Source organism: Sciurus vulgaris, assembly GCF_902686455.1.
Source record: "Sciurus vulgaris genome assembly, chromosome: 6".
NCBI lineage: Eukaryota > Metazoa > Chordata > Mammalia > Rodentia > Sciuridae > Sciurus > Sciurus vulgaris.
Genome location: NC_136466.1, coordinates 73610788 through 73634397, shown reverse-complemented (window position 1 = coordinate 73634397; position 23610 = coordinate 73610788). Strand labels below are relative to the sequence as shown.

The 23610-nt window shown below is 37.0% G+C and overlaps 1 protein-coding gene across 4 annotated transcripts; it reads right to left on the bottom strand.

Moving 5' to 3' along the window:
- Nucleotides 1-8943: 8943 nt before the first annotated feature.
- NME5 (NME/NM23 family member 5) lies at nucleotides 8944-23303 on the bottom strand. 4 transcript variants are annotated; one of them, XM_079144944.1, is made up of 6 exons: nucleotides 23126-23303; nucleotides 22578-22752; nucleotides 18418-18623; nucleotides 17567-17667; nucleotides 14404-14522; nucleotides 8944-9183 (listed from the first exon to the last, which is right to left on the bottom strand). In XM_079144944.1, the coding sequence occupies exons 2-6, from the start codon at nucleotides 22704-22706 to the stop codon at nucleotides 9082-9084; spliced, it is 657 nt and encodes a 218-aa protein (XP_079001070.1). In that variant the 5' UTR covers nucleotides 22707-22752; nucleotides 23126-23303; the 3' UTR covers nucleotides 8944-9081. The 4 variants fall into 4 exon arrangements, with proteins under 4 accessions (XP_079001070.1, XP_079001073.1, XP_079001072.1 ...); XM_079144947.1 differs by having other exon boundaries at nucleotides 22578-22716; nucleotides 23126-23194; XM_079144946.1 differs by having other exon boundaries at nucleotides 23052-23189.
- Nucleotides 23304-23610: the final 307 nt, after the last annotated feature.

Genomic DNA, 23610 nt, shown 5'->3' with positions numbered 1-23610 from the left:
TGTAGTGCCAAATCTTTGATTTACAGCCTCCAGAACCCTGAGCTAAATAACTTCTTTTGTAAATTGCTCAGTCTCAGGTATTCTGTTACAGTAACAAAAAACAGACTAAGATATTTTCTAAAGATTCATTTGGTCTACTCTTTTTTGGGGGGGGGTGGCGTGGCAAGGGACTGGAATCACATTCTTCTTTTTTTTCTTTTCTTTTTTTGGTACTGGGGAATAAACCCAGGGGCACTTTGCCACTGATCTACATTCCCAACCCTTTTTTATTTTTTATTTTGGGACAGGACCTCACTAAGTTGCTTAGGGCCTGGCTAAATTGCTGAGATTGGTTTTGAACTTGGGATCCTCCTTCCTCTGCCTCCCTGGGATTACAGGCCTGCACTGCTGGACCCAGCTATCTTCTCTTAATGAACTTTCCCAATTTGATTACTTTCTTCTTCAACTCCAGATAGACCAAGTTATGACAGTTCCTTTGCATATACCATTTCTAGCTGACTTCTGTATCCCAGTGGTGGCCACTTCCTTCCCTGGAATGCCTTCATCTACTGCTTCTCTAACTCCAAACACACCCTTAAAGTCTATCTGCTTCTTGAAATTGACTTCCATTTATTCAACAGACTCTATATTTCACTCTATGATTATGTATTTTTTATGTCTCAACAGTAAGGCTGACAAGTCCCTTCCTTGAATATAAGACTGTGTTACCCCTCTTGGGATTTCTGTAACCTCCAAAACACTTTGCCAGTAGTGGGTGATTAGTGCTTACCCAACATAAAACCAATTTTGCCCAATGGTGGTGTGAGTATACATGTCAAAGAACTCAGAACTAGAGAAGGAAAGCAATTTGTCCAAGGTTACTTGGCTAGTTAAAGGTCAAGTTGAGGCCATACCTCATGCCTCCTGATTCCAAGTTCAGGTAACCCTTAGAACCTGTGTTTTGGGTGGTTTCATAGTACCTTCAGGACCAAACTGTTGGACAGCAACTAAGAGAGGTGAATGAAGAAGGAGAGGTGAGATATGGTATGTGAGTTAAGGGGAGGAGGAAGGAATGAGAACATGATTCTTAAACACATCATTACCACCTAAGTCCCAGCAAAAGGAAAAGGTCAGCCTATTCTCCCTTCTATACTACTCCTTGCCACATGTATTCCTTCTCCCCTTCCTTGTTATCCAGTCCATTGAAATAGTTTCTGAAGCCATAGAAGAGTAGGAAGTGAAGGGAAGAGGGCACAGGTCCAAACTCTAGGAACCCCATTGATGTCCACATCTATCTAATGAGGAAGCTGAGCAACTGAACCTCTTTTTGATTCTGGAAGTAGATAGGCACAGACTTGCTGGCAGATGAAAGAATAGAGTGCTAACCTGGGGGGTACACTGCCTCCCTATCCATTTATTCATTCACTAGATGCTTTCTAGGGGTTGGGGACTATGCTGGTGCCTCCAAGTTCCAAAAAGATGAAGGGACATAGTTCCCCCCAACCAAGAAGGAAAGCACACATTGCAGTGTGCTAAGCATTCTAATAGCTATGTATACAAGGGCAGTGTACTCAGGAACTCAGGAATGAAAGCAACCAATGTCTGTTGGCCTGGCCCAGAATTGAAGCAAAGTTCATCCAAGTGGTGAGGGGAACTGAACATTACAAGGATGTTCTGAAACCAGAATGGCTTTCCTCCTCTGCTTTTTTTTTTTTAACAAACCTGTACTTCCTAAGTTTAAGATAAAATCAGGACAGTTTGGTGGGGACAAAAAGAAGGCTTTTGGTTCTCTGTTGACAACAGAGAACAGGCCTTTCTAATGAGCCTTAATCAATCAGTTGTGGGGTGGGGGTGGGCATTAGAGGAAAAAGTGGAAGAAGAGAGTCATTTATTGCTGTTCACAATGAAAGCAATAAAATGGTTTGCCCTGAGCTGCATAAGGGTCATAATCAGTATGATAAGCTATCATTTAACATGAGGAGGAAATTGAAGTTTCATTTCCTTGCTTTTGTGGCACCCCTTGAATTGAGTTGATGACACCATTCAGTCAGTCAGCATGAGGCCTGCCTTACCAATTTTGTTTTGCAAAACAAAGCCAGTCATGGTCAAACTCAGTCAATTCCATAGATTAACATGAGAGGCCCCTAGAAAGCAAGGCAGCTGGGATAGCTCTGGTTGGGAAATGATGGGTTAATCCCAGGCCAACTTGGCAGGGAGCTTCACAAGAGTACCCTCCCACTCTCACCAGTGTCCTGGGGTTGACTCTAATCTCCACAGTTTGGAGGACAGGGCTGGGCTGAGGATATGGATGCATTTCCCCATTGTCATAAAATTCTACTCAACCTGATTCCTTTAAACCTGTCCAGTATTTGCAGGAGCACAAATGGGGTGGGAGTGGGGGGTAGGGAGTGGACAAACAAACAAAAACAAAAGACAGTAATACAAAATTTCAAATCTTGGCCTCCTGGTTAGGAATACCTACACAAATCAACACAGTTTAAAAAAACACTGAGGATGAAAAAATTGTTAAAAGCTGAGTTTGGTGATGCACATGTGTAATTCCAGCAACTTGGGAGGCTGAGGCAGGAGGAGATCACAAGTTGGAGGATTAATTGTCCAGTAAGACTGTCTCAAAATAAAAAATGAAAAGGGTTGGGGATACAGCTCAGTAGTAGAGTGCTTTAGAGTACTTGCCTAGAATGTGTGAGACCCTGGGCTCAATCCCCAAAACCACAAAAAAAAAAAAAAAAAAAAGAAAGAAAGAAAGAAAAGGAAAAAGCCAGGTGCAGTGGGTGACACATGTTTGCCTGTAATCCTAGCAACTCAGGATGCTAAGGCAGAGGATCACAAGTTCAAAGCCAGCCTCAGCAACTTAGCAAGGCCTAAGCAACTTAGTGAGAACCTGTCTCAAAAAAAAAAAAAAAAAAAAAAAAGCTGGGGATGTGGCTCAGTGAGTAAGCGCCCCTGTGGGGCTGGGGGTTGTGGGGGGAATCTGTGATCATCGGCCATGAAAACCAGTCACGCAAACTGAATAAAACTCCAGGTTCCACTCCACTATTTGTTGTACATAATAAATCCATTACATGAGTGAACTTGGTTTGTATTCGACATTTAGTTAACTTGGTGAGAAAAATAAGAAGTATCTCATGTCCAGGATAAAGCACCATGAAGTAGTATAAAGACTTTAGAACCAAATATATTTGAATTCTATAGGGAGGAAAAATATCTTTCCTCACCTAAATTATGTTTGTTGGCAAGGCCCCTATAAGTAAGGAAAGTTCAAAATCCTGGTTCCACTAATTCCTAGATAAGGCCTCTAGATCAAATCATTTCGACCTCTGGGTTATTGTGAGAATTACATAACATAAATGAACATGCTTAACACAGTGATTGGCATGTAATAGGTAGTAATAGCTAGTAATCCTTCCTTTAAAGATGGGAACCTAATTCATATTAAGAAGTTAAATAAAAATACTAGAGGTAAATAATTTTTAAAAGACAAAAAGAAGTTGGGTGCTGTAGCAAACACCTGTAATCCCAGCAATTTGGGAGGCTGAGGCAGAAGGATCACAAGTTCAGTCAGCCTCAGCAATTTAGTGAGGTCCTAAGGAATTTAGCGAGACCCTGTCTCAAAATAAAAAATACAAAGGGCTGGATATGTGACTCAGTGGTTGTGACCCTGGGTTCAGTCCCTGGTGTAAAAAAAAAAAAAAGAGAAAAGGAGAAAGAAAATTATTAGAGGTACAATACAATAACTAACATTGATTACTTACTCTGTCAGCAAGCACTGTTAACTATATATATATATATATATATATATATAATTATTATGTTCAGCCCCTCTCAACAACCCATTTATATGGGTGAGGAAACTGAGACATTGAGGTCAAACAATTTTCCACATCACACAGCTAGGTAGACACAGGTTTATGATAAAAACTATTTTGCTGCCTCCAAAGGCCAAATGCTAATCCATCTTATAATGTACCATCCAGTATCTTATATCAAGGGAGTATATTATTAACTGCCAGACAAGTTAAAATTTAAGGATGAGTAGTTCACAAACAAGAGACAAGCATGTATTAAGGCAAAATTATAGCAAATTAACTCTTAGGCTAAGAATTGTTTTAGCAGAAAAAAATAGGAGGGCCTTCGTGTGTTTGGTGTGGGGGTGTGGGAACAAAGGAAGATGATAGCTTTTGCTTACAGGAATGAGCAAGATGAGCGAATAGATCATTCTAGCTAAAGCAAAATCCATAAAGGCAGGTTCTGGGGAAATAAGTTTAGAAAAATAAGCACTGGCCTGTCTGGGGGAGCCCTGAATGTCAGACTAACAAAAATTTTTTACCTTATGATTCCACTACATAATCAATAAGTAATTCTATATCAATAATTATAATCAAGTAATATATATGTGTACACACACTTTTATATATGCACACAAATCTTTAAAAAGTTATTATTATTACTATTTTTCTCAATATTGGGGATTGAACCCAGGGGCACTCTATCACTGATGAACATCCCCACCCATTTTTTATTGGCTAAATTTCCCAGGCTGGCCTCTGGATCCTACTGGGTCACTGGGATTAAAGGTGACATGCTTCATAACTTCTTTTTCTTTTTTTCTTTAGTGCTAGGGATCAAACCCAGAGCCTCATACATGCTAGGCAAGTACTGTACTACTGAGCCACATCCCCAGCTCATGCTTCATATAAAAATGTGTACACCAGCTATGTGGAGGTCAGGTGTATTCCAAACCCACTGATAAAGGTGAAGAGAAATGATTAAGATGAAGGCAGGAAAAAAGATGAAGAGATTAAAAAAAAAAAAAAAGAACAAAGCTATAAAGAGAGGAATAAAAATATTATAAGAAAATGCAAGGGTATGGAATCCAGCAAAAAGGCTAGCTTAGATGGCTTAGGAGAGTTGAGGGCCAGGTCTTAACTATTGAAGGGCCCCAAGAGGAGGGCATGTGGGACACACAGAACCTGTAGCAAGCTAGGCAAAGAGTCAGGTTTCTTATATACAATATTGTTTGCAGGGTGGGAACTTCCATTTTAGTGACAGAGAGAGGGATAATAGTGTGATATCACCAGTGGAATAATACCCTAATAATTTTACATTTTTACTTAATTTAAAATGTATATTATGTTTCTCACTACAAAGATCACAGTGGTTTCACATATTACATTTTATCAAATCATTCCAGAGACACATGAAGAAATTAATAATAGTTTGCCATTTATGTTTTAAAATTATATCTCTAAAAGGTACAAACAAGCCAACTTAAATCAGTCCTCTTATAACAGTATTTTATTTAAATTAAGCTTTGAAATAAAAGCTGAAAAAAAAATCTAAAAATTTTTGTTTGATCTGTTAGTTGTATCCATTGGATGGTTAGGAGATTGGCATGACTAATTTCTTCACAGTTCATTTACTACATGACACCATATAAAAGAAAGCACTGCTGAAAAGGATGTGCTTGTTTCCAAAGTTTCAACCTCATTGTAGACTGATTGCATTATATTAGTCCTTGTCTAACCATTTTATGGTGCAAGAAGGCACTAACCACATATACATGGTAAAGACTTCTTGGCTTATTCTCACATTGGCAACAGCTAGAAAGACTAGATGAAGCCCAGAGAAGTTGTCATTCTGGTTCCAACATAAAGGCCACCCAGAAGGATCAGAGTTTTACAATCCTGATTAAGCTAAGATTTATTAACCATCCTACCCCAAGATCGAGATGCTTATTCTTTACCTTGAAAATTCAAAGAAGACCCAGAAATTGTGGTTTAGGTTGACATGTTGTTGATAGTTTTTCAGGGGTTTCCTCTATTTCATCTAATTTGTCCAATTTATAGACATAAAGATGTTTGTAATATTCCCTCATTGTCCTTTTAATATATTTAAGGTTTGTACCCCATTGACAACTACTGGTTGAATGAGCACAACTTGTTTGAGAGAGAGAGAAAAGGAGATTGGGATCTTTGAGCTTGCTCTGATAAACTATATGAAGGCATAACTTTTCAAGAAATATTTCCCCCACCTCAGCCAAGAAATGCAGATGTGGCAAGGGGGTGGGAAGAAATGGAATTTCTTATGGTCCTAGTGGTGGGGTTGTTGGTCCAATTAGCTGCCCATTTGTCTGCAAGTTGCTTTCTCCTCCCATTCTGTGCTCCCTGACATCACAGTGCAGCTGCTGCCCAGGAAGCATGAGGAAGAGACTCCCTCTGGAGCTGATGGCAGTGGCACTTGGAAAGTGCTGGCAGGGGGTGGGCTATAAAAAACAATTTGGTCTGGGAACAAAAGGCATCAATCACAGCAGCAGCATCAACCTTTGACTTGGACAGGGGAAGAGAACTTTCTTGAGTCAGAAGCAGAAAAGGAAGAAACATTCTTTTATTTAATCATTTCCTTCTTCCAGTGGATTAAACAGTTTAATTAAATTAATAGGAAAGTTAATGCATGACTGCTCCACAAAGATTTTTTTTTTTTTTTTTTTTTTTTTTTTTTTAGTCATATCCTTTGGTAAGGTAGGATAAAGCTATCTCATTTATAGTCTCTATCTGAAATTGTTGCCAGAAGTCACTGAATTCTACCTTTAGTAGTAAATTCCTCTGTTAAAGGTGCTCATAGCCTGGAAGTTTCTAACTTAATTAACTTTTGAAAAGTAATTATGGATCTTAAATGAAAGTTACAAATTCACAATAGGAAATACTGTCAGAGAGGAGACTAAATAATAAAGAACCCAAGAGAAACAACTGAAGTTATAGAAGTGGCAAACTGAGAAGAAATGGGGCATTTCTAAACCTAAAATCAAAGCTTAATTTAAATAGTTCTTATAGTTAACTGCCTAAGTGTAGTGATGGTATTTCTGAGCTAGGAAGTATGTCTCAAGCATCTGAGACACTTTCAAATCATGCTGGTCTATGACATCCTTAACTCAAGACAGACAAGCTATCATCCTGAGCTCTCTTCTAATGCAAGCATTATCTCATTCTTCAAAATCTCCCCAACTAGAAAATGAGGTAGGAATGCTCAGTTAGACATGTATTATACATATTTCTTGGCCAAGTATACGAAGACTGGTAAGAGGCCTGGAAAGGAGGAGCCTCTAGATGTCACCTTAGATCTAAACTTCTAAAGAAGTAGAGAAAAATGTAAATTTTCATTTAGTTCTAAGTTACAAAAAAGCTGCATGCTTGCTTGCTTGTTTTTTTGGCTCTCTTTAATTTGAATCCTGGAGAAACTAAATGAAGTGATGTATTAAGATTAATAAGAATACTGTAATGTATAAAGCTGCTCCTCCACCCATCAGGTGCAGCCATTTTCCCTGCCTCCCAACCACTTGTCAATCTGTGAACATCCTAGCTAGCTATTGGTTCATCAGTCAGCTTGCTAGTATCCTTCTCTGATATTGGTCCCCTGTTAGCCCAGCAGAATTCAACTGTTTACTATAGCTTCCCCACCATCTTTTCCCATTCTTCTGTCTGTCCTCCTCAATTTTTTCTATCCTCCTGGCTTTCACACTCTCTCTAGCACGCGCCCTTTCCCTTTCCTTTCTCTTTTCCTCTCATTTTCTCTCTTACCCTGCAGGGAGACACTTTGTTTGCTTAATAAACTCCCTTATGTGATTTCCCATGTCCGGCGTGGTTCCGTGGAAATTCCCTTACAAATACCACACTCTCATTCAGTATGAGGAAAATGCATTAATGCAGCAGTACTTAATGACAACAAATGTGGGTATAGTACTTTATAAATAATAACACTTACCTGGATATCCTTCTAAATATTATGGTACACACATATACTTTTTTTTTCCTTCTCAGAGCAAATGATCAAACACAGGGTCTTGTGCATGTTAGGCAAATACTCTACCACTGAGCTAATCCCCAACTCTTTATTTTATTTACTTTTTAGTTGTAGATAGATACAATACCTCTATTTAATTAACTAATTTATTTATTTTTATGTGGTGCTGGGGATTGAACCCAGTGCTTCACACATGCTAGGTAAGCACTCTACCATTGAATTACAACCCCAGCTCCTCTTTTTATTTTTTATTTTGAGAAAAAATCTTGCTAATCTTTGCCATCTTCTTGCCTCAGCTTCTTGAATTGTACATCACCGTGCCTGGCATTTATTCCTAAATATTTCAGAATTCTTTACCTAAAAATAATAACATTCTCCTTTTAAGGCCATATTTTCACCCTAAAAATGTGCAATTATTTCCTAACATTATCTACTATTTAGCCTATATCTAAATCTCTTTATTTGTCCTCCGTTGTTTATAGGTTTTAATTTTGTTTTTTATTTTGTGGTTTTAGGTTGTGCTGCATTCTATCACTGAGCTTTACCCCCAGTCCATATAGATTTTTTTTTAAAAAATCATAATCCTGTCAAGATTCACTTATTACATTTCATTACCTTTTCAGTATCTTTTAAACTAGAACAGTTTTTCCTTTCTCCCCTTTTTCTTTTTCTTTTTTTTCCTTTTTATAACTGGGGATTGAACCCAGAGGCCTTCTACCATTGAATCACATCCACAGTCCTTTTTTATTTTTAGACAAGGTCTCCCTAAGTTGCTGAAGCTAGTTTCAAACTGGCAGTCCTCCTGTCAGCCTCCTGAGTTGCAGAGATTATGGGCATGTACCACAGTGCCCACCTTGGTTAAGATATTGCTTTAGTATCTTTTAATCTAGAATAGTTTTTCCTATTTCCATTTTCTTTTTCTTCCCCTCCCCTGCCTTGGGCCTCACTCATGCTAGGCTATCAGAGATATATCCCCAACCCTTTATGAATTTTATTTTGAGATAGGGAGCTCACTAAATTGCTGAGGCTGGCCTTGAACTTGCAATTCTCCTACCTTAGCCTCCCAAGTCACTGGGATTACAGGTGTGTGCCACCATGCTTATTTTAATGAAATAAACCCTTAGAAATAAGTTGTTTTTTTTTTAACTTCTTTATTTATTTCCTTTTTTTAAAAAATTGTGGTGCTAGGGATTGAACTCAGGGTCTTACACATGAGATAAGCAAGGAATAAGGTTTCTTTAAAAAAGCAAAAGCACAAACTTTTGTAATAAGATAGTTCATGATTTACTCTTTGGAGGACTTTTGAGGCTCTTCTGCAATTATATGATGATAATCAAGTTTAGGTTTGTTGGGGTTATTCTGCAGCAACCAATCAGCTAGCCAAATCTATGGAAGAAAAGGAAAAAAAAAACAAAACTTAAGTTAAACATTTAAATATTTCCTTTTAATACATACTATATCAATTACAGTTTTCAATATCACTTTAAGAATAAGAAAATGACCATTAAAAATCCAAATACTATGATTTACATCATATAAAATTGTAAAGTATATATCAAAATTGGAAAGGAAGAAGTAAAATTGTTTATAGACAGCATAACACTATAAAAAAAAAAAAAAGAATTCACAAACGTGAACAGAAAGTTTCATAGCTCAGTGGTAGTGGTAGAGAAATCATGCTTACCATGTGCATTCTTTGAGTATGATCAGTACCATTTAAAAAGAAAAGGAAACAAAGCAAAATAGTAAGATGCTATCTCTTTAAAAAAAAGAGCTAGTACAGTGGTCCATGCCTGTGATCCCAGGATTTGGGATTACAGGCAGGAAGATTACAAATTTGAGGCTAGAATCGGCAAATTAGTGAGGTCCTAAGCAACTAAGTGAGGCCCTTGTTCAAAATAAAAAACGGGTTAGGGGTGTATCTCAGTGGTAAAGCACCACTGAGTTTAATCCCCAGTACCTAAATAACTAAAAAACAACAAACAAACAAAACAACAAAGACAGACATGGAGTTTAGTTATAAAATTTTCCAAGCACATTCCCATGTCCAAAAACATAATCAATGCACTGTTCAGAAAGTCCAGTTAAAAAGGTTAAAAAGATATAATTTATTAATTATTTGCTATAATTTTTTTTTCAATGATGGGGTTCAAACCTAGAGCCTTACATAGGCTATACATGAGAGATGATTTTTCTTTTGTACCAGGGATTGAACCCAGTGGCACTTAACCACTGAGCCACATCCCCAACCCTTTTTTAAAATCTTTATTTTGAGACAGGATCTCACAAAGTTGCACAGGGCCTCGATAACTTACTGAGGCTGGCTTTGAACTTGTGATCCTCCTACCTCAGCCTCCTGAGCTGCTGGGATTATAGGCATGCATCTCTGTGCCTGACGTAAGAGATGATTTTAACTAATCACTTCATATAACTATTTCCAGAAATAAACCCATACATCTGTGGCCAATTTACTTTTGACAACAGTACGAAGTCCACTCACGGAGAAAGAATAATCTCTTTTAACAAATGGTACTTGGACAACTACGTTTCCACATGCAGAAAAATGATATTGGACCCTTACCTCATAATATACATAAAAGTTAACTCCAAATGGATCAATGACTGGCCTAATTATAAGAACTAAAAACTACTAAAATCCTTAAAAATAAATGGGTAAAATTTCACAACCTTGAATTTAGCTGGATTCTTAGATATAACAGCCAAAGCCCAAATTGCAAAAGAAAAAATTGGATTTTATCAAAATTGAAAATCTTTTGTACATCAAAGGATATTCTTAAGAAAGGGGGCTGAAGTTGTGGCTCAGTGATAGAGTGCTTGCCTAGCATGTGTGAGGCACTGGGTTCAATTCTCAGCACCACATATAAATAAGTGAATAAAATAAAGGTCTATCAACATCTAAATTTTATTTTTTTTTTTTTGCGGTACTGGGGATCGAACTCAGGGCCTTGTGCTTTCAAGGCAAACACTCTACCAGCTGAGCTATCTCCCCAGCCCCTAAAAAATTTTAAAAATTAAAAAAAAAGAAAGGGAAAAGACAACCTACAGATTGGGAGATGATATTTGCAAATCATATATCATAAATATTTAATATCTAGAAATATTAAAAACCTTTAATTCAATCAAAATAATAATCCAATTAAAAACAGGCAAAGAACTCAAATTTGAATAGACATTTCTTCAAAGAAGGTATACAAGGGCTGGGAAGATAGCTCAGTTGGTAGAGTGTTTGCCTTGCAAGCACAAGGACCTGGGTTCGCTCCCCAGCACTGCAAAAAAAAAAAAAAAAAAAGAGAGAGAGAGAAGAAGGTATACAAATGGCCAATAAGTTCATGAAAAGTTGTTCAACATCATTAGTCAGTAGGAAAATGCAAATAAAAATCAAATGAGAACCATGTACGGGGGGTGCACATCTGTAATTCCAGCTACTCAGTAGTCTGAGATGGGAGAATTGCAAGTTTGAGATCAGCCAGGCAACCTAGCCAGATCCTGTCTCAAAATAAAAAATAAAATGGACCAGGGATGTAACTCCAGTACTGCAATCATCAGTATTGCAAAACAAAATAAAATAGAATAAAAAAAATTGTGATCAGTGAAATAAGTTACACACAAAAAAATATATTGCATGATTCCACTTCTATGAAATATATACAACAAATTGATAGAGACAGAAAAAAAACAAAAATAGGGATACCAGGAGTTGAGAAAAGGAGAGAATGGAGAGTAATTGCTGGATGGTTATGGAGTTTCTGTTTGGAATAATGAAAACATTTTGGAAATAGGTAGTGGTAAATGTTGTACAATATTATGAATATAATTAATGCCACTGAATTTGTTCACTTAAAAAAGTTAAAATGGCAAATTTTATGTGTATGTAAATTATATATATTACACCACAGTACAAAATAAACAAAAGATCAGGTATATACCAAAGTAGTGAAAATAGTGTTAAATGTTATTTTTGGCAAGGGAGGGGGGACTTATTAAAACTATTGATCAAGCCAGGCATGGTAGCACACACCTATAATCCCAGTGACTGGGGAGACTGAGGCAGGAGAATCAAGAGTTCAAAGCCAACCTCAGCAACTGTGAGACACAAAGAACTCAGTGAGAACCTGTCTCTAAATAAAAAATAGGAATGGGCATGTGGTTCAGTGGTTGAGTGCCCCTGGGTTCAATACCTGGTACCCAAAAAAACAAACAACAACAAAAAACCGGTCAATGCAACAGAGTAAATTCCAAGATAAAGAATTTATTATGTGTTAAGTCAAACTTTATAAATCAATGTACAAGGACACTGGTCAGGAAAATAGTCAATATGCATCTTCATTTTGTGTTACATGCAAAAATAAGTACAACTCAGAATAAAATCAAACAAAAATTTTAGGGCTGGGGAGGTATGTAGCTGTGGTAAAGCCCTTGTCTAGTATGTGTGACGCCCTGGGTTTCATACCCTGAAAAACAAAACAAAAATTCTAGAAGAGGGCTTGGGGATGTAGTTCAGTTGGTAGCATGATGGCCTAGCATACACAAGGTGCTAGGTTTGAGTCCCAGAATTTTAAAAAATAAAATAAAGAACAAAAAGTTTAAATCCCCACCCCCCACCGCAGTATTGGGGATCTCTACCACTGAGCTATATCCCCAGCCCTTTTTTTTTTTTTTATTGTAAACAAATGGGATACATGTTGTTTGTCTGTCTGTACATGGGTTAAAGGCATACCATTTGTATAATCATAAATTTACATATGGTAATGTTGTTTGATTCATTCTATTATTTTTCCCTTCCCCCCCACCCCTCCCACCCTTCTTTTCCCTCTAAACAGTCCTTTCTTCCTCCATTCGTGCCCCCCTCCCTAAACCTAACCCTAACCCTAACCCTAACACTAACACTAACTCCTCCCACCCTCCCCCTTATGTGTCATCATCCACTTAAAAATACGGAACGCTTCACGAATTTGCGTGTCATCCTTGCGCAGGGGCCATGCTAATCTTCTCTGTATCGTTCCAATTTTAGTATATGTGCTGCCAAAGCGAGCACCCCAGCCCTTTTTTATTTATTTAAAAAATTTTTTTTTTAGTAACAGGAACTGAACCCAGGGGCACTAATCACCGAGCCACATCCCCAGCCCACTTTAATTTTTCTTTTAATACAGGGCCTTGCTAATTTGTTGAGGCTGGCTTTGAACTTGCAATCCTCCTGCCTCAGGCTTCCAAACCACTGGGATTACAAGTGTGCACCTCTACGCCTGGTAGTCCCAGTCTTCTTATTAAATAAACATATATTACTTTCACAACCTGAATATTTTATTTTTTGGTGAAAGCAGAAAATTGGTAGGAGAGATTAAATCTTTTCTGCCTAGCAAGGTGGTACTTGCTTGTAATCTAAGATCCTCAAGAGGTTGAGGTAAGAGGATGGAAAATTCAAGGCCTGTCTGAGCAATGTATTAAAACTCTGTCTCAAAATAAAATAGGCCTGGGGTTGTAGCTCAGTGGTAAAGTACTTGTCTAGCAGGTATAAGAGCCCTGAGTTCAAGTCACGGTACTGCAAAAAAAAAAAAAAAAAAAAAGAAAAGAGAAGCTGGCATTAAAGTAATCTTCCTTCCTGGGACAGTGGTGCATGCCTGCCATCTCAGCTACTTGGGAGGCTGAGGCAGAAGGATCTCAAGTTTGAGGCCAGCCTCAGCAACTTATCAAGATTCTGTTTCAAAAGATAGGGGAGGTATAGTGCTAGGGTTTTGTATCTCAGTGGTAGGGCATCCTTGGGTTCTATCCCTATACTGCATTAAATAAAATAACCTTCCCTGATGACCAAGAGTACCTGTAAAAAAGACAATGGATGATAGTTGACCCTGGATAACCAAGATAATTACCTAATTCCTTCTACCAAACTATTCTTACATCTTACTGAGAGATGTAGAAGCATTTGGGAATATGAATAAATATAAGTTGCTCTGTTTTTTTTTTTTGGGGGGGGGGGTATCAGGGATGGAACTCAGGGGCATTCAACCACTGAGTCACATCCCCAGTCCTATTTTGTATTTTATCTAGAGACAGGGTCTCACTGAGTTGCTTAGTGCCTCACCATTGCTGAGGCTGCTCTGAACTTGCAATCCTCCTGTCTCAACCTCCTGAGCTCCAAGTTGCTCTATTTTTTAAAAAATAGATATTATGATGCCAGGCACCATGGCACATAACTGTAATCTTGGTGACTGGGATCACAAGTTCAAAGCCAGCCTTTGCAATTTTTTGAGACCCTATCTAATAAAAAAAAATAAAAAGATCTGGGGATATGATTCAGTGGTGGAGTGACTCATTGGTAGAGTGTTCCTGGGTTCAAATCCAATTACTACAAATAGATAAATATTTTTAAAAATTGAAAAAGTAGACACCATAAGAATAAAAATGTTGAACAAAATTCAACAAGTAAATAAGTAATCAATAGTTATGCTAAGTATCTAAAATGTACATAAAATAGGTTATAGAATGCTCATTTTAAAAAGGTTCTCAATACTTCACTATTTCAAAAAATACAATACTTTAAACATAACAACTACAGACAATACTCTTTAATGTAAAAAGAGTTCTTACAAAAGGATCTGTTGGTTTGTGTTTACAAAGCTCTGTGAGTCCTTCAAGCAGAGTTGGTGTGACATATAAATTTAAATAGTCCTTAGCAGCTTGTCCAATTGGAATGGGCTCAACAATCACTGCAAATACAAATATATTCTTATTAAAACAAACATAAGTGATTAAATATAATAAAGTCATTAAAAAGGATACCTGAAACCTGATGCAGTGGCAAACACTTGTAATCCTAGCTATTCATGAGTCTGAGGGAGGAATATCACAAGTTCGAGGCCAGCCTAGGCAATTTGGGAAGAGCCTGTTTTAAAAATAAATAGGGCTGGGGATGTAACTCAATGATAGAGCACCCCTGGGTTCAATGCCCCGTACTGCAAAAAATAAAAAATAATGGGCTGAACTTAGCGAGACCCTGTGTCAAAAGAAAAAAATTAAAAGGGCTGGGGATGTGGTTCAGTGGTTAAGCACCCTTGGATTCAATTCCTGGTACCAAAATAATAATAACCATAATAATAATCATAATAATAATAGGCTGGAGATGTAGCTCAGTGTTAAATCCTTAATACTAAGGTGGGAGGGGAATGCCTTAAAGAACTTTTAATGCCATGAGAAATATTCATAATGTTTTCTTTATTACTTTTTTCCTTTCATTAAAGCATTATTTACACACAATACAATTCACATTTTAAGGTGTTTGATGAATTTTGGTTATTATGTATACTGAGAAAACCATAACACAATCAAGATACACAGCAAAAGCCACCAACCCCCACAACTACTCCTTTGCACTTAATCTGTTTCCTATCCTGTACCCTAGTCAACTACTGATTAGCTTTAAAATATATATATATAAAACTTTTTCTTTTATAAATAACATTTTCTCTCTGGGGTGTGTGTGTGTGTGTGTGTGTGTGTGTGTGTGTGTGTGTGTGTGTGTTTTACTGGGGACTTAAACCAGGGTGCTCTATCAATAAGCTACATTTTCAGTCCTTTTTATTTCTTATTTTGAGACAGGGTCTCCCTAAATTGCCAAGGTTGACCTTGAACTTGTAATCCTCTTGCCTCAGCCTCCTGAGGTGCTGAGATTACGGGCATGGGCCACCATGCCTGGTTCATTCATTCATTCATTTTGAGACAGGGTCTCACTCTATTGCCCAAGCTGACCTCAAATTCCTGAGTTCAAGCTATGCTTCAGTCTCAACCTTTCAATGGTTTGAACAACAGGTATGTGACACCATACCCGGCTTACTGATTAGCTTTCTCTTACTATAGTTTCCTAGAATTTTATATAAATGCTTCTGCATTTTTAAAATTTGACATAGAATATTTTTACATATTTATGGGATACAGTAACAATTCCATACATGTATACAGTGTTATAATCAAAAGTAATCAGCATTTCCATCTCCTTAGATATTTATCATTTCTTTGTATTAGGAAACTTCAGATTCTTCTTTTTTAGTTGTTTTGAAATATATCATAAATTGTCATAGACTATAACTCACCTTACTGTGCTATGGAACACCAGAACTAATTCCTCCTATCATAAATCTTTGGAGTTTGTTTGTTTGTTTTGGTATGGGCGTGTAAACCCAGGGGCACTTTATCACTGAGCTACATCCCCATCCCTTTTTACTTATTTTTCAATTATTTATTTATTTATTTATTTATTGGTATCAGGGATAGACCAGGGGTACTTAACCACTGAGTCACATCCCCAGCCCTTTTTTTTTATTTTTATTTTTTATTTTGAGACAGGGTCTCGCTAAGTTGCTTAGGGCCTTGCTTAGTTGCTGAGGCTAGCTTTGAATTTGCAATCCTCCTGCCTCAGCCTCCTGAGTTGTTTGAATTACAGGTGTGAACCACCATGCCCAGCTTTTTGTAAAATAAATATTGTTTTATATAAAACACAAAATATTTTATAATGGACAATATTATGAAAAATGTGAATGAAAATGTAAAACTAGGAGATAACTCATTCAACAAATGACAGGTACTTCACACAGTGTTACAGAAACAATAGTAAATAATACATAGTTCTTGCTCTTATAGAGTACTGAATATACATATAAAATATTTCCATCTATGTAATTTTATTAATATTTCTGCTCTTCTAAAATTTTTAAATAAATTGTGTCAGACTTCAGAAATTTTTAGTCTTTTCAGTATTATTTGAACACTATAAGTGACAAGAATTACAATAAATAGAATTTATAAAGAATATATTTATATTCAGGAAACTGACAGAGCATTTTAAGTTTAAAGCCAGCTTTGGCAACATATTGAGACCCTGTCTCAAAATAAAAAGGCCTGAGGAAGTAGTTCAATGGTAAAGTGCCTCTGGTTCAATCCCCAGGACCATCCTGCCATACATATAAGAGAGAGTTTTTATAAGTCACAGTAGGTCCATTTTTTTTTTTTTTTTTCTTTTGGTTTTGTTTTCTTTTTCCTCTCTGAAATACTGGGGATTAAACTCAGGACATGGTACATTCTCTGACAAGTGCTTTCCCCCAGATACACTGAGATATACCCCGAGGCCAATGTGTTACCTGTGATGAAAAAGTTACTAAAGATGAAAAAGTGAAGCTACTGGTCTTATGTGTTCACCATATTATTATTTTGTTAAAAATATGATTGAAAACCATCCCAAAATATCAGTACTATTCCTTACTATGTCCTCTTCTAAGAAGTTTATAATGTCCACAATAGAATGGAAACAAAAAAAGGGCCTAGAATTGTTAATTTCATAACTGCATGAGACTTTATTAGGCAAACAGTTAACTGTTAGAGAAAATGGTAAATTAATTGTAATTTCCAAGAGAGTTCCTATTCTCTCCCTCCTTCTCTACCCTGTCCCTCTCTCATGTAAAACACTTTATTGAAGCATTACAGATAAGGAGAAAAGCAAACCTAAATATGTATAGTCCAAGAGAAAGAAAGAAAAAAAAATTAGACTTTCAAAAGATTCTCTAAAGGGCACAGTTTAGTTCTGAGGGAAATGTTTAGTTTTCTATTTGTGGCTTCAAGTTTTTGAGTAACTACAACTTGAAAATATGACAAAATATATTGGAGGAAAGTCTTGTTATCTTCCTTCCTAGCCATATTTTCAAAATTAAAAAAAAAAAGCAAATAAGGAGATATAGTTGACAAATTGTCATGTGTAACTCACCTTTAGGAAACATGAAACGAATTTCTCTTTCTGCTGCGGTAAAGTCATTACTTCCATGAAGTGCATTCCTTAGGTCATCTGTGCCATAAATTGCCCTTAGACTAAAAGTAAATTAGAGTTGATGCCCATCCAATCTACACCTTTTCCTTATTTCATATGAATGCATTCTACTTAGAAATTTTACAGAAGCATTGTCACTTCTAACATATGTAGGCTTCGATATATTTTGAACTTAAGCTTATATCTATCTAGATAAGGTTCCAATACATTTAAATCTCAGGAAGGATATACCAGGAAAACAGGAGTTCTCTACATGAAAAAGAGGTGTTGTTTTGTGAGAAGTGAAAAAGCAATGCATACTCAAAGTGCCAGAACTCAGGGTAAGGATGTGGTTCAGTGGTAGATGCTTGTCTGGCATGTGTAAGGACCTGGGGTGAGGACCTGGGTTCAATCCCCAACACTGGGGATGTGGGTGTGGGTTTATGGAGTTCAAGAAGTCAGTGTCCTCTTGTTTTCAGACATTAGTGATAATACGAAAATATTCTTTTAAAATATCATCCCAATTTTCCCATGAAAAATCCTACTTCGGTGACAGTTTAATTCAAGGATAAGAAAAGGATAAGGCTAATCAAGCATTAATCAGACATTCTCTGAGGCCTTTTGTAGTATTTGGTATTAAGATAGACACTGAAATAGTTAAAATATAAAACCAATCTCCCCACAGACTCACCAAAGACAAGTGGATTGAGGAAAACTTCTAAATGAAAGGAAACCCCATTACAATTAAGTCAGATTTTCTTTTTTTAAAATTTTTACAGATGGATTCAATTCCCCCATCCTAGGAAATTTACCTGTCTGGGTGTGTCTCCTTAGCTACTAAAGTATTACTTGGTCCCAAAAGTTCTTTCCAGTAAGTGATGGCATTATGTCTAGCTAATATCATGGCAACAAGTGGTCCAGAACTCATGTAAGCTGTTAAATTTGGGAAAAACATTTTCCCATACTGTTCCACATAAAAGTTACTACAGTGTTCAGGGCTGAGATGTAGTTTTCTTCTCTATAAGAAAATCAAAGTCAACAAAAGCATTTAAAGTGACAGTTCAATAGTATCTTATTAAGTCATTAATAATTTGACATTAGTACCAATCTGATTATAAACTTGGTTTATCTTTGTATTATGAAAAAAGAACATAATTAAATGTATGCTGAAATAAGATAATAAGAGGTATTATTTAATCTACTTAAGAAAAAATATTCCAGTTTGGCAGCCTTCCTTAGCATATGGTTTGCCAACGACAAATTCATCACATTTTCTTTATTTTTTTAGTAGTGCTGGGGATTGAACTTAACATTCTACCACTGAGCTATACCCCCATTTCTTTTTATTTTATTTTAATTTTATTTGGAAACAGACTGAACTTGAATTTGTAATCCTCTTGCCTCATCCTCCCAACTTGCTGAGATTATAGGCATACACCAAGGCACCCTTCTCTCCTCCTCCAACCTTTTTTTTTTTTGATACTTGGGATTAACTCAGGGATACTCTACCACAGAGCTACATTCCCAGTCCTTTTAATTTTTTTATTTATACTGATTACTTATCTGGGAATTAATTAATTAGATAATATTGGGGATTGAACCACTGAGCTACAAACACAGCCCTTTTTAATTTTTATTTTTAGACAGGGCCTCAATAAGTTGCCAAGGTTGGCCTTAAACTTGTGATCCTCCTCCTGAGTCACTGAGCTTATAGGTGTGAGCCATCATCACATATCCTTCCTAAAGTAATACTCTAATTATCAAGATGTTATTAATGTGTACTTCATACATATTAAAGAAACAAAATTGGACTTTAGACTATTTCAAATTCATCTTTCATTATATATGTGTTATTTTCCCATTCTTTGTCAGATTTTCCTATATTACTTGGGGAACTGGTCTCATGATCCTTAGAAATATCATGCAGAATAATGATGCGGCAAGGAAGTTTTCACTTGAATGTTATTTATTCTTTATTCTGGTTCTGACATATCTGTTGATTCACTGTAACCTTAAGAAAAATTAGTTGGTGTTTCATTTCTCCATTTGAAATAATATGAAACATTTTGGACAACTAAATGTTTTTTACCCCCATATATGAGAAGTTATAAGAATGAACATTTAAATTTTTAAAATCATGGTAGTTGGGTCAATCATTCCCCCAATTTGAAAATACCATTTATTCCCTAAAAGCAGTTCTTTTGAGTGCTTAAAAAAAAATCACCAGTCTTGGGTGTGGTAACTCATAATGCCTATAATCCCAGCAATTAGATCAGATAAAATTTTTTGAAATTAGATTTACACAGAGAACCTGTGATGTCAATTACACCCAGAACAGAACCCTTAATTTGTAACAAAGGAAAGACTGCCACCTACTGAAAAGAAGATATATCATTTTTCAGAAAGATTTCCCAAATAGAACATGAAACCCTCAAATTCAGTGGACTCCCAACTCCAAGAAAGCCTATTTTTATAAGCATAAAAGTACAAAAGGACAAATATTATATGATTTCACTCACATGAAGTAGCTGGAATAGTCAAATTCCCACAGATAGACACTAGATTAGTGGTTACCAAGGGATGGGGGAAAGGGAAACAGGGAGTTATTTTTTAATGAATACAGTTTCAGTTTGAGATATAAAAGTTCCAGAGATGGATGATGGTGATAGTTACCCAACTATGTGAATGTATTTAATACCACTCAAGTGTACCCTTGCCAGGTGTGCTGGCTCATGCCTGTAGCCCCAATGATTCAGGAAGATTGCAAGTTTGAGATCAGCTTCAGCAATTCAGCAAAACCTTCCACAATTTAAAGAGACACTGTCTCAAAATAAAAAGAAAGACTGGGATTTACTGGCCAAGTGCCCCTGGGTTCGATTACCAGGACCAAAAAAAAAAAAAAATTGTACCCTTAAAAATGGTTAAAATGAACTTGGCATGGCAGCTCATGCCTGTAATCCCAATGGAGGCTGAGGCAGGAGGATCACAAATTTGAGGCAATTTAGCAAAACCCAGTATCCGAAGAAAAAAACCTGAAGAGAATCTGGGGATATGGTGCAGGAAAAAAGAAAGGTTAAGTGGTAAATTTTGTTATGTATATTTTGCCACAATTAAAGAAAAAAAAAAAAAAAAAAAAAAACAGCAGCTGCAGTAGCAGCAACATACAATATACCATGTCATGTTGGGTAAGATGGCATGCCTGTAATTCCAGCTACAGGGAAAGCTGAAGCAGGAAAATCAAATTCAAGGCCAGCCTCTGCAACTTATTAAGAACCTCAAAATAAGAAAAATTAAAGGGTTGTTCTCCTCCCTGATCTTCTTTTCCCTCATCTCCTGATCTCTCCTCCCTAGTCTCATTTTCTCTGAATCACCTCTCTAAAACCCCCCTGTTCCCCATGATGACAGAATCACAGGCTCTGGGACAGGAGTCCCCTGTATTTCTCCTTTGCTAGCAAAGCAATAAAACATTTTCCTTTTTCTCAAAAATAAATAAATAAGCAAAAAAAAACAAAATAAAAAGATTGGAGATATAGCTCAATAGAAGAGTGCCCTGGATTCAATCCCCAGTATTGAGAAGAAAAAGAAAGAAAACACACCTTGGTTGCCTTTGGTCTGAAACTTATTGCTAACCAGACCAAATAATTCACACACACACACACACACACACATTTTTAGGGTTTTTGTGTGTACACTATTGGGAACTGGATTTAGGAGCTCTCTACCACTGAGCCCTTTCTATTTTTAACTTGACACAGTCTGTCAAGACTGGCCTTGAATTGGTAGTCATTCTGCTTCAGCCTCCCAAGTCACTGGGATTACAGGTATATGCCACTGTGACAACAATCTTTTAATTGTATTAAATATGTCCCTACACTTTGTTGTACCAAGCTCGGCCCCCACCTATCCATGAAAGCTCAACTGAAATCACATGTCTCACCAGACAATTTAAGTTTTTTATTCTTAAAACATTGACTAAGTAGGCAATATGGTACCATTTACATGTAAAAGAATAAAATACTAGAAATTCAAATAAGGATAGTAAAAAAAAAGGGCAAGTTAAAAACATCCAAGTCTATTTGATAATTTTTACATTTTCTAGTTGTTGATGGGACCCAGTGCCTCACACATGCGAGGCAAGCCCTCTACTACTGAGTTACCCAGTCCCTATATTTGTTTTAAACCTCTAGAATATTTATAAATTGCAAGACAAATATAAGGCTTAAAATATTAAATATTTATAATAACTGAAAAAACCACCAACAACTTAAAAATTCAATAGAGGATCAAGTAAATAAACTGTGCTGGCAAATATTACAATTAAATTAGAAAGGATGAGAGAGATTCAAGTGTAATCTAGAATGCTATCTAAGGGACACAGGATGGAACAGCTCTATCTTAAGTGGGAAAAATATGGGGCTGGGGTTGTAGCTCAGTGATAGAGCACTTATCTAGCATGTGTGAGACACTGGATTTGATCCTCAGCAGTACATTAAATTAATTAATTAATTAATTAAAGATACTGTGTCTAACTACAATTAAAATTTTAAAAAAGTTCGTTAACACATAGATAATTCCTGGAAGAACAGAAAGTGTTAAGTGGTTGTCTCTCTCTGGAGACTGGGATGTGGGGTGGAGAGGGCAGGTGAAGGAAAAATCAATTTTACTTCTCGTTTTATTTTCATTTGAACTGTGACAAAAACTTAACTATCACATATCTTTTTTTTTTTTTTTTTTTTTTTTTTTTTTTTTTTTGCGGTGCTGGGGATTGAACCCAGAGCGTTGTGCTTTTGAGGCAGGCACTCTACCAACTGAGCCATATCCCCAGCCTTATCATTTTTATATTTAGAAAAATAAACCTAAATTTAATGCTTAACACTAAGGCTGTAAATGGGTGGTCGCATTTACATAAACGTTTAAGGAGGTGGGGGGAGCAAAGGTTTTTTTAAAAAGCATGATTTTGCCCAGAAGTTACCTGAACAATCGTGAATCCAGATCTGAGAATAATATCTTGAATCTCCTCCTCTTTGTCAACAATATCTGGTTTGATAATAGCCAGAGTTTTCTCGACATATATCTGAGGTGGGGGCATTGATATCTCCATTTTGGTTTTTCTGGGTATAATTTAGAAGTTTCTTGACAGATATCAACTGCAATGACATACATTTCCCCCCCATCCCAAGTACAATGTAATTAAAAATAGTAGTCTTAGGTGATAGATCTTACTAATTTATAATGGGAGAAACTGCTGTGTTTTTCTATAAGCAGTCTGAACAGTACGAATTTCTAGTGTTCCCAAGTCAAGCCTTGGGTTTTTCTACACTCTTTCATCAAGGGAGAACCAAGGGCTCTCAGATCGGAGGTCAATGGATGATCCAAAAACATGATACTAGAGCAGACACCCGGAGGCTACGGCTGGGGAGGGGCACTGGTCGGCTACACAGCTCACCATTCCAGCAGCAGGGGAGTGGTCCCAGACAACTGCCCTAAAAGACCCCGCCCTGCCAGGACCATGCTACATACAGGGTTAAGCGTGAGTGAAAAGCTGGATCCCCAGGTCTCTGGTACAGTCCAGGATGTCCCTTCTGAGCACTCGCCTTGGTGAACGCCCCTCTGCCTCCACACAACTTGTTGCTAGGAGACCTGAAGCCCTGGTTTGCCGACGGTGGCTGCTGAGGGCCAAACCCAGCAACGCTCTTCACAGCCTCTGATGAATTTGTTTTTTTAGGGTTGAGGGGTGGTTGGGGTTGGGGATTGAACCCAGGGCCTCCTGCATGCTAAGCACAGGCTCTACCATTGAGCTATATATACCCCAGCCCCCTAACATATTCTTAACCAATGGAGTCAGTCACAGGGGGTTGTTTTTATTTTTTCCCTTGTGAGTCTTATACCACTAGACATCTTCTTCATAATTTATCTTATTTCCCAACCCATCCCTGCCCATTTAAAGGATCCTTTGATATCCCCACTTTATAAATCAGACAAATCATTGATGTTCCCCTCAGGCC

Coding starts and splice junctions, on each gene's coding strand:
- NME5 (XM_079144944.1), bottom strand. CDS start 22,706: ATGGAGATATCAATGCCCCCACCTCAGATATATGTCGAGAAAACTCTG. Junction 17,668..18,417: donor AAGGAGACACACCCAGACAG/GTAAATTTCCTA, acceptor ATTTACTTTTAG/TCTAAGGGCAATTTATGGCA. Junction 14,523..17,566: donor TCGTTTCATGTTTCCTAAAG/GTGAGTTACACA, acceptor TTGTATTTGCAG/TGATTGTTGAGCCCATTCCA.